The sequence below is a fragment of the Trachypithecus francoisi genome, unplaced genomic scaffold (assembly GCF_009764315.1).
Source record: "Trachypithecus francoisi isolate TF-2019V2 unplaced genomic scaffold, Tfra_2.0 Lachesis_group15, whole genome shotgun sequence".
NCBI classification, from domain to species: Eukaryota; Metazoa; Chordata; class Mammalia; order Primates; family Cercopithecidae; genus Trachypithecus; species Trachypithecus francoisi.
This window is the reverse complement of record NW_022681460.1, coordinates 105,890,131-105,907,081: the sequence shown is the minus strand read 5'-3', so window position 1 is coordinate 105,907,081 and position 16,951 is coordinate 105,890,131. Positions and strand designations below refer to the sequence as shown.

At 46.5% G+C, this 16,951-nt stretch overlaps 1 protein-coding gene across 1 annotated transcript in view; it reads left to right on the top strand.

Annotated features, from left to right (window-relative positions):
- The first annotated feature begins 3,657 nt into the window (after positions 1 to 3,657).
- The window catches only part of CUNH16orf72 (chromosome unknown C16orf72 homolog), a 29,696-nt gene continuing 16,402 nt past the window's right edge, over positions 3,658 to 16,951 (top strand). The window contains exons 1-3 of the mRNA XM_033235780.1: positions 3,658 to 4,485; positions 5,124 to 5,204; positions 16,071 to 16,346. Of these exons, the coding sequence (XP_033091671.1) occupies positions 4,260 to 4,485; positions 5,124 to 5,204; positions 16,071 to 16,346 (583 nt within the window). The 5' untranslated portion in view covers positions 3,658 to 4,259. The remainder of the gene's footprint in view (positions 4,486 to 5,123; positions 5,205 to 16,070; positions 16,347 to 16,951) is intronic.

Sequence of the window (16,951 nt, the reverse complement as noted above, 5' to 3'; positions counted from 1 at the left end):
TTCCTGCCTCGGTCTCCCAAGTAGCTGGGATTACAGACATGCACCACCACACCTGGCTAATTTTTATATTTTTAGTAGATATGGAGTTTCACCATGTTGGCCAGGCTGGTCTTGAATGCCTGATCTCAGGCGATTTGCCCCCCTCAGCCTCTCAAAGTGCTGGGATTAAAGGCATAAGCCACCGAGCCCGGCCTTTTTTTTTTTCCAAATGAGAAGGATTCTTGCTCTCTTGCCCAGGCTGGAGTGCAGTGGCATGATCTTGGCTCACTGCAACCTCCACCTCCTGGGTTCAAGCGATTCTCCTGCCTCAGCCTCCTGAGTAGCTGGGATTACAGGCGTGCACCACCACACCCCACTAATTTTTTATTATTAGTAGAGATGGGTTTTCTCCATGTCTCAAATTCCTGACCTCAGGTGATCTGCCCACCTTGGCCTCCCAAAGTGTTGGGATTATAGGCGTGGGCTACCACGCCCGGCTTAGGAGGTTTGATCTTTAAACTGAGGAGTAGGCATTTGACATTCCTCCATTCCAAGTGGCATTGGTGGGAGAACTGCTTGAGCCCAGGAATTGGAGACCAACCTGGGCAACAATGTAAAACTATGTCTACCAAAAAATACAAAAAATTATCTGGGCATGGTGGTGCACACCTCTGGTCCCAGCTACTCGGGAGGCTGAGGCAGGAGAATGGCTTGTACCCAGGAGGTGGAGGTTGCAGTGAGCTGAGATCATGCCACTGCACTCCAGCCTGGGGGGCAGAGTGAGATTTCGTTTTGAAACAACAACAAAAAAGAAACTCTTAGAGGTTAAATAAAGCTCAGGGTCATGGAAATCAAGCAGATAGGTGATGCTTTTCAATATTTATTCCTTTTTCTTTAGATTGTCTTTGCTAACTGACAAATATTTAGTATAGATCCACCATTGATGCAATTCAGTATCATTCCTTCTTGTATCTATGGCTGAAATATTATGTTCTTACAAGAAAAGGTCACAAACTTCTGGAACAGTGTCTGAATTACATGAACAGGAAGAAGAGCAGCCTTCATTCTGCAAAAGCTCGGAACCTTTGGACTGTCCAAAGTGGTGTGTGGCTTTTGAAGCAGGGCCTGCAGGCAGCGAAATGGTCCAGCAGCGTTCTTTCCTTTGTCATACCTACATGTGCAGGCCTGGACTTCTCACGTGCTACCGGGAATGCAGAAATGCAGAAATTGACATATCAACAACCATTGGTCCTAGACTCTGCAGGCAGTTTTATTGATTGATTGATTGACTGAGATGGGGTCTCACTCTGTCACCCAGGCTGGAGTGCAGTGGTACTATTTCCGCTCACTGCAACCTATGCCTTCTTTGCTCAAGCAATCCTCCCGTCTCAGCCTCCTGAGTAGCTGTAACTACAGGTGTGTGCCGCCATGCCTGGTTATGTTTTGTATTTTTTTGTAGAGACGGGGTTTCACTATGTTGCCCAGGCTGGTCTTGAACTCTTGAGCTCAAGCAATTCTTCCGTCTTGGCCTCCTAAATTGTTGAGAATATAGGTGTGAGCCACCATGTCTAGCCTCATAAAATATTTAACTCATATACCTTGTGACTCTAAAATACTATTTCTAAGGATATATATTTGCATACATACATGTATACACGCAACGATGTTCACTGCAGTACATGTGTACAAGATGTTCATTATGGCATTGTTTATAATAGCCAAAGACTGGTCACAACCTAAATTTGCATTATTGGGGCCCTGTTAAATACTGTAGAGTGAATCCATACAATGAAATTCTTTGCATTATTTTGAAAGAATAAATAAGTCTTTAGGTCCCAATGTGGAGACATCCAAATTACGTTAAGGGAAAAAGGTTTATAGGATAGTGCACATAAAATCATCTTTTTTTTCCTTAAAAGGGGACATACTTGTATATACGTACACACACATATACACACATGATGTACAATTACACACATGACATACACATAACTCCGTTTTCAAAGGTCACAAGTTATTTCCTGGGAATAGGATTGGGAGGATGTAGAATGAGCTAGGTAGAATGATTTTTGTTTGCTTTTCATTTTATATTCTTCCCTAAAATTGGAAATTTTTTTTAGCCACTGCACTCGGCCTAATTTAGCATTTTAGATAGTGATCAATGTTATGAAATAATATAACCAGGCAATAGGAGAGAGTGTGAAGGGTGCTACTTTAGACTTGTCCTAGTAGGCTTCCTAAATAGGAGCTATCTGAGGAAAAAGGAAGAGGAAGAGCTTCCGGAGAGAGCAGACTGGGGCAGGAAAGACCCTAGTGTCCCAGGGAAATAAGGCAGGCCAGTGTGTGAGCGTCCAGGCGGGGGCGGGGGAGCGAAGCGGAGGGGAGGGCGGGGAAGAGGAAAGACGGGGGGAGTGGAGGGGAGGGGAAGGGGTGCGCAAGCTACAAACCAAGTAGGGGATTGTGTGAGAGGCGCCAGGGCCAGATGTTGCAGGGGTTTGCAGGCCACGATGAGGGGGTCAGATTTTCTTGCAAAGCTGCCTTGCTCTGTGCAAGCGCACTATCGCAGGCTGCGGGCAACACTGCCCCTGGCCGGCCCTCTCCGCGGCTCCAGGCCGGCTGGTCCTGCCGTGGGCATGCAGGCGGGGATGGTGGGTTTTGCCTCTATGCTGTCACCGCCTGTCTGCGTCGCCGCCTTCTCCCGGGTCTCAGATCCGGGAGAAAGCCCCAGTAGGGGAGGGGGGCGCGCAGCCGCAGGGGCGCCCAGCTATTGCGCGCTACTGGGGAGCAGGGGCGGGCACCGCGCTCTGCACCGCCATGCGGGTTCCGGCCGGGGGAGGCAGGGGCCGGTGCGTGACGCTGGGCGTGCACGTGGCCCAGGAGTGTGCTTTTCGGGACAGGTGCGGAGGCCGCCGCGCGCGCGAAGGCGCAGACGCGTGCCGGCACCCGGCAGCCTGGGCAGTCGGGTTATCCTCGGCTCCGTGGGCGGCTGCCTCTTGTCCACCAGGAAGGCGCGACGTCCTCGGGGACGCCAGGGCGCAGGGGCAGCTGAGCCGACTTCGCAACTCTTAAGTTTTTCTTTGGCGCTGTTGCTCGATTTGCCCATATAAGAAATGGGACTCTGGGCCGGGCGCGGTGGCTCAAGCCTGAGGCGGGGGGAGGGGGGGATTGCTTGAGGCCAGGAGTCTAGACCTCGACAACGTAACAAGACTCCTTCTCAAAGAAAAAAAATAAATAAAGTGGGGGGGGCACTCAAAAGAATAGGAAAGTGCTTTGCAAACTTGGACACGAGTCGGGCGTTTTATTCAATTTGCCTACTCCCCTTCTCCCTTTGGGAGCCCCAGGGGCTGGAGTAAGCACGATACCACCCACTACACCTCTCAATGCCCGCGGCACAGTAGCCGCACTCGATTTTGCATCCCCCAGGGCCTGTAAACGCCGGAAAAGCTCCCGCGGGGTGCGGCCGCTGGGCCTGGTCACGTGATCCCCACTCGGCGCCCCGGAGCTCGGGGGCAGTGAGCAAGTGCGCATGCGCATCCCTTCAAGCTCTTCCTCCCCACCCCCACCCGCTCTCTTGGCTCGGACGCAACCACTGTCAGGTCCTCCCCCTCCTCCCTCTTCATCCTTCCTGACATTCACTCCCTTCCCCCAGCCAATTGGTTACGTCAGGCAGACAGGCCGAAGAACCAATCACGGTGCTGTGCTCAGAAGCCGGCACGCGGAACCGGTCGGATCCGACTAATAGGGGCCCTTGGACCGGCCACGCCCCAACCGGGCAGGGGAGCTCGGGCCCAGTGGGCGGTGCTTCTCCAGTCAGCATGTGGGCGGGGTAGGGCGGGGACCAGCAGCCGCAGAGGCGTCCTTCGCGGCGGCGACGACGACGTTGCTCAGTCTTTGGGGTGGGCTCAGCGGTGTAGGCCGGGCTGCGCGGAGGGCTCGGCGGTCGGCGGCGGCGGCGGTTGGGAGGCCGCAGCGTCATGGGGGAGCGTTAGATAGGCTGCGGCGGGCGAGGCTAGGGGCGGCAGCGGTCATCTGGTCCGCGGCGACCTCGGCGGGGCCCCGGGGTGGGAAGGCTTGGGGCGGGGGTCGTCCCTGGTTGCACCGGGTCGCGGGGCGGGGCTCGCCGGCCGTCTGAGTGCAGGAGGCCTGGGCCGCTGAGAGGAGGAGGCGCCGCCGGCCGCCGGGCCCTGCCGCCGGGCCGCTTGACGACGACGCTCCCGCGGGGGCCCCGCCTGAGGAGGACGCGGCGGCGGCGGCGGCGAGGCCGCGGGAGGCCGCGGAGGATGGAGGAGCGGAAGGAGGAGGGCGAGGCCGAGATCCAGGAGCACGGGCCCGAGCACTGGTTCTCCAAGTGGGAGCGGCAGTGCCTGGCCGAGGCCGAGCAGGACGAGCAGCTGCCCCCCGAGCTGCAGGAGGAGGCAGCGGCCGCCGCGCAGCCCGAACACAAGCAGCAGAAGCTGTGGCACCTCTTCCAGAACTCGGCCACCGCCGTGGCCCAGCTCTACAAAGGTGAGGCAGCCGCCGCCATCTTGGTGCCGCTTGGCCGCCCCCGCCTGGTCCGGGCCCTGTCGGCTCGGCTGCCGCTTCGGTGGGCCGCTACGGCGGCGGCCCAGGGGGTCCCGTCCGGTGGCGCCGCGGCTCTGCCCCCCCCTCCCCGCAAGATGGCGCCGTGGGAGGGAGGCCCGGGGTTGGGGGGGCAGGCCAGGGCCGGCGTGGGGGGAGCCCCGCTTTGCGGTCGTCCGAGGGTCCCCGCTCTCCGGGCCCGGCCGCCCGGTGTCCCCCTCGGCCCGGAGAGGGGAGGGGAGGAGCCCCCGTCACAAAATGGCGAAGGGAGACGGCGGGGAGGCCCCATTGTGCCCTGAGCCGGCCTCGGGGCGGGGACTGCGAGGGGGGCGCCTCCCTGCGCCGCGACTTGCCCCTGATCTGTGACCCTGAGCCCTGCGGCATCCCCTTCTCCCCGCCGCGCCCCCCCTGCCCCCCGGTCCTTACACTGGGTTTGGGATCCCGAAACCCTTGAACAAAATGGCGAAACCTAATATGGCCGTTCCGGAGTGACTGACGCCCAAATAACATTCTTGTTCTGTTTCTTTTTCTATGTGTGTTTCTTTTTTCTTTCTTTCTTTTTTTTTTTTTGGTTTGCTTTTCAGACCGAGTGTGTCAGCAGCCAGGACTTTCCCTCTGGGTCCCCTTCCAAAACGCAGCCACCGCCGTCACCAACCTCTACAAAGGTAAAGATAACCTTGCTGCATTGCCGATTCAGGGAAGGGCCGCCTGCGTCAGGGTGTCTCCCCTGCGTTCCAAGTGTGTTTTCTGCTCCCTAGCCCAGCTGCTAACCTTGAATACCTTGCAACTTGAGAATCCCGGCGGTGCTCTAGCTAGATCCACCGAGGCAATTTTGACACCCCCCGGGACAGATGGCAACGCCTGGGGACGTTTTTGGTTGTCTTCTCCTAGAGGGGGCTGTTGTTGGCACCCAGTGGATAGAGGCTGCTGAAAGTCCTGCAGTGCCCAAGATAACACCCCCGGGCCCCTCAGCGAAGAATTAATTATCCTGTCCCTAAAGTCAGTAGTGCTCAGGTTGAGAAGCCTTGAGCTGGAAGACGCTGAGCCTTGCTTCCCACTGGAAAAGACATTGAGGGAAGAAGAGTTGATGTTTTTTGTGCTACAGTCGGAGGTGGGACGAACTGTATGGAAAAAATTCTTGAGTTAGGCATTTGAGAACGTGGCAGTCTATGTAGTTTTGAAGTGCTTGAAAGCTTGCTAATCGGTCATCTGCGTGCATGTTAACGTGCTGCTCTTTTCTAGCATTTCATCAAGTGTTTTTTGTCAAAACGATCCTATGTCTTACGAGTTGCTGGCAGGAATTCTGTTGAGGGTTTTGAGTTGATAGATTTGTGTTTTACGGTGGTTCCTTTCTGGAGTTAATCCACCCTTTGTGATGACATGAAGATACGTAAGTAAACATTCTTGCCCATTGTGCTTTCTTGGTAACGGTGGGTTTAGGTTTTGTGCCTTATTGATTTTGAAGACTGAGAAATTTGGGGTTGATTTTTTTTTTTTTTTTTTTGGCAAGGTTTTTATGTAAAAAGGATTATGACTTTGTTAATCTTAAGAAAAACGTAATTAAATGCTTTCAAACTTTTAAGAGTTGCTCAGAACAGTGATGGAATTTTGTGCATTTCAAAAATACCGGCATAGGTTGAAACGGGCTATGAAGCTGCTGCGTGACTGTCAAGTTTTAATTTTTGCGTAAGAATGTGCAAATGGCCGCTGCATCTTGTGGAAAAATAGAATGAGATTTCTTGAGTAGACTACAGTTTTTTGGGACAGTAATTTGAGAACTGGTAACAAAGTGGTGAAAAGGAACGCTAACTTTAGGGAATGAGGAACTATAATACTTCTAGTCCAGTCTGACTGAAAAAAGGGAACATGGTTAAATAGTGCCCCAGTGGTTGGCTTTGATTTTATATAGCTGTTCCTTAAATTGTGACTGAGTACATTGCTTCAACATCTGTAGTGCTTGACGGTCTTGAACATTTTGAAATGGCTCTTGGTTTTGTCCAAAAAGGGAATTTTGAAATAATACTTAATTTAAAAAAAGGTTTCTTGGAGTGTAATTTACATACGGTAAAATCACCGTTTTAGAATGTATACTTCGATTTTTTTTTTTTTTTTTAACAAGTAGAATATATCTATCACCCCCACTCCAGCCCCTGGCAGTCACTGATTTATTTGATTGCTGTTTTTTCTTCTCCATCATGTCCTAAATAGAACCGTGCAGTCCTTATAGCCTATTGTGTCTGGCTTGTTCCACTTACTATGCTAAGATTCACCCATCGAGTTCGCATTGCAGGTGTGCATAGTTCAGTGCCTTTTAATTGGTGAGTATTGCTCTGTGGTGTGGCAGTACCATGATTTATTTTTTTGCTCTTGTTGATACTGCTTTGTTCTTGAAGGGGAAGGCAACACATTTTTAATGTTTTTATGTGCCAGATTCTCAGCCTAGGCCATATGAAATGTGAGTATCCTGTGGCTTTAGTGCTGTTGGGTGCTTGTAGAATGTGTCCTTTTAGGACTAAGCCAGCAGTTTTCTTTAGTGCAAACTTTTCGTGTAAGAAGATGGATTCAGCATTTGAACTCTGAAATAATCCTTAATTTGATTGCTTCATTTTAAAATGTTTACAATTTGGTAGTTTTCCTGCTCAGAAAACTTAATGAGGAACATTAATTTTATTTTTAGAAAACATCATATATGATTCTTGGATTATTGTAAATGCAAGATTGTCAGTCTGAACTAGTTTTATTTTGTACCTTGTTTCTGTACGATGAAAACACATCCTTTGCCTAATAGAAATGGTAAGTTGTGTCTTGTGGAATTTGATAGTATAATAACGTTTTCTTATTTGATTCAAGGAGTGTGTGGGTAATACTCTGGATAGTCTCACTTTTTCTTCTTTTCAGGGTGTGGTCTTTGGAGAACAGGCATACAGCTGTAGGAATAATTGGTTGCCTTAAATAGAACCAATAAAATTAGCAAGGTAGTGTCACAAGTGCATACAGCAGTAAGTAGTACTAAATTTAAATGATATTGGTTATAGTTCTGATTAAATATTTAAATATAATTTAAGGGGGGAAAAATTTGGTGGATACTTCTAAGTGGGCAGCAGGCAGCATTCCTGTATTTTGTATAATTAAGCACTTAATCTGACAAGGTAAAAATGGGTTATTTTGCAGCCTGGGGACAATTTGGCACTCCTACCAGCTTCTTGATAACTACCAAGAAGTTCATTAGGTTTTTATCTGAATCCTGACCTTCTTAATGAAGGTCAGCATTGAGATAAATACCCAGCAGATGGCCCCTTTTAGTTGTCAGTGGGCTTTTGAGAAGTTGAAAATTCAGTTAATTGGTTTTGTTGGAATGTGGCTAGAAGGATTTGGAAGATAATGTAAATGTAAGTTGAACTTGTCCCTTCAGCAAGGACAGAATTCAATAAAATGGAGTGCGTGGTTTCTTCTGCTGTAGATAGCAGGGTCAGACTTTTCTTCCCCTTTTTGATAAAGGAAGCCAAAATCCTGATTGCTGGTTTTTGATTTGATAAATGCAAAGAGGATGGTGTTTCTTCAATATTCAGTAGTAGTCTTAGATCAGTATATTTTGTGATACCTGGAACTAAAGAAGAGGAGTAAAAAATCATTTTAATCTAGCTAGGGTTGATGTTTACCTGGGAAATAGTTGGCCAAGCGTGCCTGTGCTCCTTACATTGGAGATGCCACTTTCCAGCAACCTGTGTGAGCCTGAGTTTGATTATACCCCATAGAGCCAATTCTCTAATTGTTCTTTCTCAGCTTTTCATGTTTTTCTTCTTTGATGCTTGTTTTCTTTGCCTCCACATTTTGAAACTGCATTTGTAGCATTAGTTGCATGCAGTCCTGGATATTGCTAAAAGATGTTATCTTGAACAGCATTTCCCTGAGCATCTGCAACCTAGCAGTGCTTGCAGAGGGCTAGTGTCGTTGTGAGTTGGAGTCTACTGCCACATTGCCTGAGTTCAGATCTTGGCTCTGTTACTTCTTACCTTTATGGTCCTGGGGACAATGAAGCCAGGTGTTACTTCACCATTGTGCTCCTTGACTTAACTTAAATAGGGATAACTACCACAGATTCTAGTACAGGCTCTTAGCTTTGTGCCTGGCATAGTGAGTGCTCTGGCATTCATTGTGTTGGTCAAGTTTTAAGTATTTTTTGGATTTTTCTCAATGTGGGCAGGGCTTAAAACCAAGGAAAGTAATAATAGTTTCTTTTCTTTTTTCCTTGTGTTGGAATAAACTCTGGTGTGTACTTCCTTCTTCATCTTTTTTCCCTAAATGGAGTAAATGTAAGTAGAATTGACAGGAAAAATAGTCTGATGCCCTTAAGTCCCGATTTTGGATACATCTTGATGCCAAGCCCTCTTTATATGTCTCACCTCATTGTGGCCATTTTGGACTCGTGAACTAAAGGAGAACTGATCATAACTGTGAATGTGTAGGCCAAGTGGCAGGTGACTTAGAAACAAATCGCCAGAAATCATATTCTACCTGGAGACTGGTGGAGCTGGTTTGTGACTCACTTGGCTGCAAAAAATTATTACTGAGTTTGAGACTTTGTTCAAAAGACCTTAGTGTGGATTATAGTGAGAAACCCTGAGCATTACACTTTTCATACCTGTAATCCCAGCACTTTGGGAGGCTGAGGCAGGAGGATTGCTTGGGGGAATATAGTAAGATCCTGTGTCTTAAAATTTTTTTTTAAATTTAAATATAATTTAAGGGGGGGAATTTTTAATTTAAAAAAATTTTTAGCTTTGTCAGAAGCAGTAGCCTCAGTTATTCGTAATACTGTTTGTAGATTGTAGATTTTTACAGAAGACTGCTTTTTTTGTGTGTAGCTCTTATTTTTTTCTTTTTTTTTTTGAGACGAAGTCTCGCTCGTGTCCCCCAGACTGGAGTGCAATGGCGTGATCTCGGCTCACTGCAACCTCTGCCTCCTGGGTTCAAGCGATTCTCCTGCCTCAGCCTCCTGAGTAACTGGGATTACAGGTGCCTGCCACCACACCAGGCTAATGTTTGTATTTTTTTTTTTTTTTGAGACAGAGTCCTGCTCTGTCGCCCAGGCTGGAGTGCAGTGGCGCCATCTCTGCTCACTGCCATTCTCCTGCCCAGCCTCCCAAGTAGCTGGGACTACAGGCGCCTGCCGCCACGCCCATTTTTTTGTATTTTTAGTGGAGATGGGGTTTCACTGTGTTAGCCAGGATGGTCTTGATCTCCTGACCTCGTTATCCGCCCGCCTTGGCCTCCCAAAGTGCTGGGATTACAGGCGTGAGCCACCGCGCCCGGCCTAATTTTTGTATTTTTAGTAGAGATGAGGTTTCACTGTTTTGGGACAGGCTGGTTTCGAACTCCTGACCTCAGGTGATCCGCCCGCCTTGGCCTCCCAAAATGCTGGGATTACGGGCGGGCATGAGCCACTGCCCTTGGCTCCTTTTTTTCTTTTCTTTTCTTTTTTTTTTTGGAGACAGGGTCTCATTCTGTCAACCAGGTGGGAGTGCAGTTGTGCTGTCTCGGGCCACTGCAGCCTCCACCTTCCAGGCTCAAGTGATCCTCCCACCTCAGTCACTGAGTAGCTGGAACCACAGGCACCCACCACCATGCCCACCTAAGTTTTTGTAGTAGAGATGAGGTTTTGCCATATTGCCCAGGCTGGTCTCCTGAGCTCAGGCGATCCACCTGTCTCAGCTTCCCAAAGTGCTGGGATTACAGCTGTGAGCCACCATACCCACCCTGTACGTACTTTTTCTGTGAAAGGATATGTTGGTTGCAAGTATCAGAAAACACAAGTTGGGCTGGCTTTAGCTGTATGGACATGTACTGGACCCTTTGACTTAAAAGGCCACAGCAGGATTGGCTTAATTGAGCGGCCCAGGCTCCCCTACTCTGTTCTTCCCTTGTGTGCACTAGCATGCTTTGTCGTCAGGGTGGCTTCATTATGTTGGCAGAATGGCTTGTGGCTCACGTCTTAGGGCCACTCAGTGAAGCTTAGAAGAGCCTAAAAATGACTTCTGTCATCTCTTGCCCATAAGGGGTCACTTGCTTACCCACAGCCATTAATAGGGGTACATAGGGTTATGCAGATGAGTTGAGGGCTAAGCCACAACCCGTTAAGCAAATGTGGAGGGAGTTTCTGTCAGAACATGGTTGCTATCTAAACAAAAACTTGGAGTGCTTTTAGAAAAGGGAGGACAAGGATTGGATGCCAGGCAGGCAACAAACAGTGGTTATTAAGATTCTTTCCCTGGGCTGGGCGCGGTGGCTCACACCTGTAGTCCCAGCACTTTTGGGAGGCCAAGGTGGGCAGATCACCTGAGGTTGGGGGTTCAGGACCAGCCTGACCCATATGGAGATACCCCGTCTCTACTAAAAATACGAAATTAGCCGGGTGTGGTGGCTCATGCCTGTAATCCCAGCTACTTGGGAGGCTGAGGCAGAAGAAACACTTGAACCCGAGAGGCAGAGGTTGTGGTGAGCCGAGATCGTGCCATTGCACTCCTGCCTGGGTGACGAGCGAAACTCCATCACAAAAAAAAAAAAAAAAAAAAAAAATTCTCCCCCTGGTTCCTGGTCCTTTGTTTTGTGTGCTAGGTGAAGATTAGGTAAATATGGAAGTAACTAGGAGGTATGCTTACTTTTGGATAACACTTCCTTAGGGAATACGATTGGAAAGTGTTTTATTTTGACTGTCCCTTAGATTGTTACATTCCTGAAGAAACATTACGTTGTCTTTACTGGTTGGAGTGCCATGGCTCATACCTGTAGTCCCAGCACTTGAGGCTGAGGGGAGAGGATCTCTTGAGGCTACGAGTTTGAGATCAGCCTGGGCAACATAGTAAGACCCTGCCTCTACCCTTTCCCCCAAAAAAGAATAAAATACTTTTCTGTGTGGTGCAATCTAGACTAGTGCAAATCTAATTCTTAGGTTGAAATCTTATGTAGTCAGTAGTATTTCTTCAGAATTGTTGTTTTGGTGTAGCATTGTGCTCTTATGGTTTGTAGATTGTCTGTGATTGAGAGATGGCTTCTCATTTGAGGAAGAGATAGGTCGTAGAAGGAACTCTGTCACTGAACTTTGGACACAAGGCCCTTTGAACTTCAGTTCCTTGTTATAAACTTGCGATACCTGCTGTAATTCATATGAAGTTTTGTGTGTATCAAAAAGCTGTAAGTAGTGCAATCTGATAAATTTTATTCAGTCACATAAGAAAATTAGGCATTTGGTCTTCAGAATCAATCTAATTATTTGCCCTCTGCCCCCACCTCAGCCCATTGTGGTGGGAGTATTTGTCTTCTAAAATCTGTTGGATTCAGTTTCACATGCTTATATAAAAGCATTTAAAAAAATAAAAGGAAATATGGGATACCTACTATGACTGGTGTGTGAATCAGTTCGTTTTCTTTTCTTTTGAGATGGAGTCTTGTTCTGTCACCCACCCTGGAGTGCTGTGGTGCAGTCTTGACTCACTGAAACCTCTGCCTCACAGGCTCAAGTGATTCTTCTGCCTCAGCCTCCCAGCTAGCTGGGATTACAGGTGCCTGCCGCTATGCCTGGCTTATTTTTATGTTTTGAGTAGAGATGAGGTTTCACCATGTTGGCCATGCTGATCTCGAACTCCTGGCCTCAAGTGATCCGCCCACCTCAACCTCCCAAAAGTGCTGGGGTTATGTGTATGAACCACTGAGCCACGCCTGCCCAGTTCCTTTTTTGAATAAGGAAATGAATGTGTTGTGGTTAAAGGTTAGATTGACATTTCAGTGTCCTTGGAGTTTGCCTAACCTTCAAGTATGTGGCTCTTTTCCACAGTGACTTTGGTTTCGGTAAAATAATGTTGGACACAAGACTGGCCACGGTTTCTGTGCTCTGTTTTTCTGGAATAGGTACCCGAAAGCCCATGTTTCTAGAAGTGGGGCATGCTCAGAGCAGTGTTTGAGAGCCGTCAAGAGGCCGTGTGTGTGTGTGAGAGAGATTATCCACTGGACAGTAGTTTGTCCTGGGATTACGTTAAAATGTAGTCATGCCTAACATTATCCAGTAAGCATGCAGGTCTCCTAATTAGCCCAAGGTATGAGAAAGATTTATTTTCAATCAGGTAACTATTTAAAAAGAACTTTATTTTAAATACTTCACGATGTACATGAGACTTTATATTTTGGGAGATAACTGAGGTTGGGTTTGAGTGGTAAGGCAATTGGACTTGGTTTTCAGAATATAGTGTTAATAGTATAAAACTACATTATGGCCGGGCGCGGTGGCTCAAGCCTGTAATCCCAGCACTTTGGGAGGCCGAGACGGGCGGATCACGAGGTCAGGAGATCAAGACCATCCTGGCTAACACGGTGAAACCCCGTCTCTACTAAAAAAATACAAAAATGTCGCCGGGTGAGGTGGCGGGCGCCTGTAGTCCCAGCTACTCGGGAAAATGGCGTAAACCCAGGAGGCGGAGCTTGCAGTGAGCTGAGATCCGGCCACTGCACTCCAGCCTGGGTGACAGAGCCAGACTCCGTCTCAAAAAAAAAAACAAAAAAAAAAAAAACTACATTATGCCCGGTGGTGCAAAAACATACCTAAAACCTTAAATGTTGTATCTGCTTTTCTCTTCTAGGACCTTCTAGTCTGTAAGTGTAGTGTTTGCAAAATGCATGACTTTTAGTGTACCCACAGTCAGTTCTAATGTTGAGACTTGGTCATCTCAGAATTTTTGAGGTGAAATAATTGTCAGTTGCATAATTTTTTTAAAGAGGTTAACAATTTGTTACATAACTGTCTTATATCTAAGCCAGGCTACTAGTGATTATTTAGTTTTCCCGGTGTTCAAATCTCTGATGAAACCATTAGTCCCTTGCTGATCTGACTGTTGGACTTCTTGTGTCTTCAATCAAAACAAACCAAAACTTGGCCAAGCTCTTCCCAGGATAGTTTTTTTTTTTTTTTTTAAACCACCTCACGTGACCCCTTCCCTTTGGCCCTTGAGTTTTGTATCAAGTTTAGCTTCTCTTTTTTTGCTGTCTGGTTTGGCAGGTGTGTGTTTACGTGCCTACTTCATTTTTCTTTCTTCCTTTTTTTTTGGAGACAGAGTCTTATTCTTTCACCCAGGCTGGAGTGAAGTGACATACTCTCGGCTCACTGCCACCTCCGCCTCCCGGGTTCAAGTGATTCTCCTGCCTCAGCCTCCAGAGTAGCTGGGATTACAGGTGCCTGCCACCACAACTGGCTACTTTTTGTATTTTTAGTAGAGATGGGGTTTTGCCATGTTGGCCAGGCTGGTCTCGAACTCCTGACTTCAGGTGATCCACCTGCCTTGGCCTCCCAAAGTGCTGGGATTTACAGGCATGAGACACCACGCCCGGTCATCTTTCTTTGCACTCTCCAAGCCTGCTTCAGGCTTGTTTCTTGTATCCCTTTTACTGTGCTTCAGACTTTTTTCCTCTGTTTCTCCAGGTCTGGGCTTACCTCCATTTGGCTTTTGAAGAATAAAATTTCCTTGTTCTCTTCAGAAACAGAAACTTCTTCATTTATAACCTTTATTAAAAGCAATTCTTCTAGGTAGTATAGGTTTAAAAACCTGATTGCTTCTAAGTTAACACATTTTACATTTATCCTTTATGTGGTCTGATAAGATAAGTTTTAGTTGCTCAGTGACTTGGTTTCTCTTAATGCCTCCAGCTCTTTCAGAATCATTTAAGTTTTAGGTACAGCATTACAAAGTCATCTTTAGGTTTGTCCACCCATTTAGGGTTGGCTCATCTAAATCTTTTGCTAAAGAGATGGGAAAGTGGTGATTGTCTCTAATGCTATTTATATTCAAATTGGTGGAGTCCTTGCTTTGTTTATGAAGAAGTGAGAAATCAAGATTATTGATTCACGTTATACCAGTAGTGAGATACTGGAGAAGTTACTTCACTCTTGAGCTGCTTTTTATGTTTGTAAAATTAGGATAATCCACCTTCTCAAAGTTGTGATGGAGAAGATATGAATGCACTCTATAGCATATCAGGTTTCCAAATCGATGTTGAATTCTAGTCCTGGTCCTTTTTATTTTGAAGTCTTTTCTCTTTTTAACATCCCAGGTCCTACTTTGATTTTTTATTAAGAGAAAAGATCTGTGGACAATATCCTTGTTTTTCTTTCTTCAGCAATAAAGACTGTCATCTGCCAAAGAGTCGGCCTTATTATAAAGTTCTGGTTGTTCTGCTGCCCTCTTGACCTTTTCTTTAATAGTGCAAATTCAGCTTGGGATCCTCTGTGATGTCTGGATGATTGTTTTTTTTTTTTCCTGGAAAACAGCTTTACATTGTTTGACTGTTGCCCATCCTTTCAGAGTCTACTGTAGACGTAGCAGACAAGAAATTAAAGCCGCCGGGTGCAGTGGCTCATGCCTGTAATCCGAGCATTTTGGGAGGCCGAGGTGGGCGGATCATGAGGTCAGGAGTTCAAGACCAGCCTGACCAACATGGTGAAGCCTGGTCTCTACTAAAAATACAAAAATTAGCCAGGTGTGGAGGTGTGCGCATGTAATCCCAGCTATTCAGGAGGCTGAGGCAGGAGAACCCGGGAGGCAGAGGTTGCAGTGAGCCAAGATCGAGGCACTGCACTACAGCCTGGGCGACAGACTCCGTCTCAAAAAAAAAAAAAAAAATAAAATGAAATAATCAAAGCCGGGAAAAATAATAGAGAAATGTACACAGTGTTGTTGCTTTTACAAAAAGTTCAAGGATGAAGTAAAGATGTTGGTTAATTCTGTTAAAGACATACTGGTGATTTTCTGCTGGCACAGCAGCTCAATTAAAAACAAATTGCAGTGACTTAAATTTTCAAATATTTTTTTCAACTAGATGAAACCACTAAAAGGTAGGGATCATTTTATCAAAACCCAGGTGGAGTATACACAAAGAATCAAGTCTGGGAGATCTATTGGGAATGGTTGAGTTACAGGAAGCTGTTGGGAACTGGAAGGAGAATGAGAATATACCCAGGGAAAGAAATAAAGGTTTTTGTTTCCACCCACCATGCTATTTGGTTTTAGTGTTGAGCCGTCAATCAGAATTAATTTTTCCTTGTAAAACGTTTGTCGCTGTCTTCAGCTTGTTCCTGAATCTTGGTGCTGAATCTGTCAGTAGGAGTGCATCTCCACAATGACTTGGTAAATGCAGATTAGCGTGGCCTGAGGCATGTGCAATACTTAGACCTATCTGTTGAATGATGTGATGCAAGTTATTTTAGGTAGTTCCATTACAGATAACTAATCTGTTTCTGTTAAAAAATTTTTTTTAACAAGACAAGCTCCAGGACCGTGTTAAGTAAACACTGAATTTAGACCATTAACATTCAATGTTATATATAACATTTTCATTATGACTGAAATCATTTCAGTTTATATTACCGATACAGAGGCCACATCATGGTATTCACTTTGGTTAGCTTGTAAAATGGTTTTCTTTAGGAGGGAATACAATTTGACTCTAATGATAATGATACATGTTTTCTTTTTCTTTATTTCTAACAGAAAGCGTGGATACCCATCAACGAAGTTTTGATATTGGAATTCAGATTGGCTATCAGCGACGCAATAAGGATGTGTTGGCTTGGGTTAAAAAACGCAGAAGAACTATTCGTAGAGAAGATTTGATCAGCTTCCTGTGTGGAAAAGTTCCTCCACCACGAAACTCTAGAGCTCCCCCAAGACTGACTGTAGTGTCCCCTAACCGAGCTACTTCAACGGAAACTAGCTCATCTGTAGAGACTGATTTGCAACCCTTCCGGGAAGCCATAGCTCTGCATGGTAAAGCCGTTTAAACATATTTCTTTGGAAAAATGGTTAAGAGGGTGCCTGTGGACCCATTTTTCACTTTTAGGTTTAGGTCCAGATATGCTGTTTTTTGTCTATTACAGTAAACAGCTTGCTCTAGAAATGTTTACTGGAATGTAAGCTAAGAACTTATATGGGTGATTTCTGTCAGCTAACCCATCCTAGAAAATGTTTTTAGAAAGTTAGTTTGAGCTTATTGGTGTTAAAATGACATATCTTTCTGCAGCGTTGATTAGAACTTATCGCTTTACACTTATGTGTTGTACATGTTTTTCTCCTCTTCTGAAGTCAAAAGAGGAAGTTCTTGTGTCTTAAGAATTCTGTTGTATTTCTAATGGTCCATGACAGGCAAGTAAGGTGGGAGATTGTTGGGTTAGTTCTCATGGGACCTGGGACCTCCCTTGACACCTTTCTTACTTGGTCTGCTATAGATGGTGGGAGAGGATGGATGTAAGACTCGACCTTCTGCCTATGTCCCTCAGGTTCCTTGCGCTTTAAGAGGCGGGCCCAGCAGAGTGCAGCCAGTGGACAGGTGGATCGCTGTCTCCCCAGACCAGACCTGTCATAAGAAGGCACTC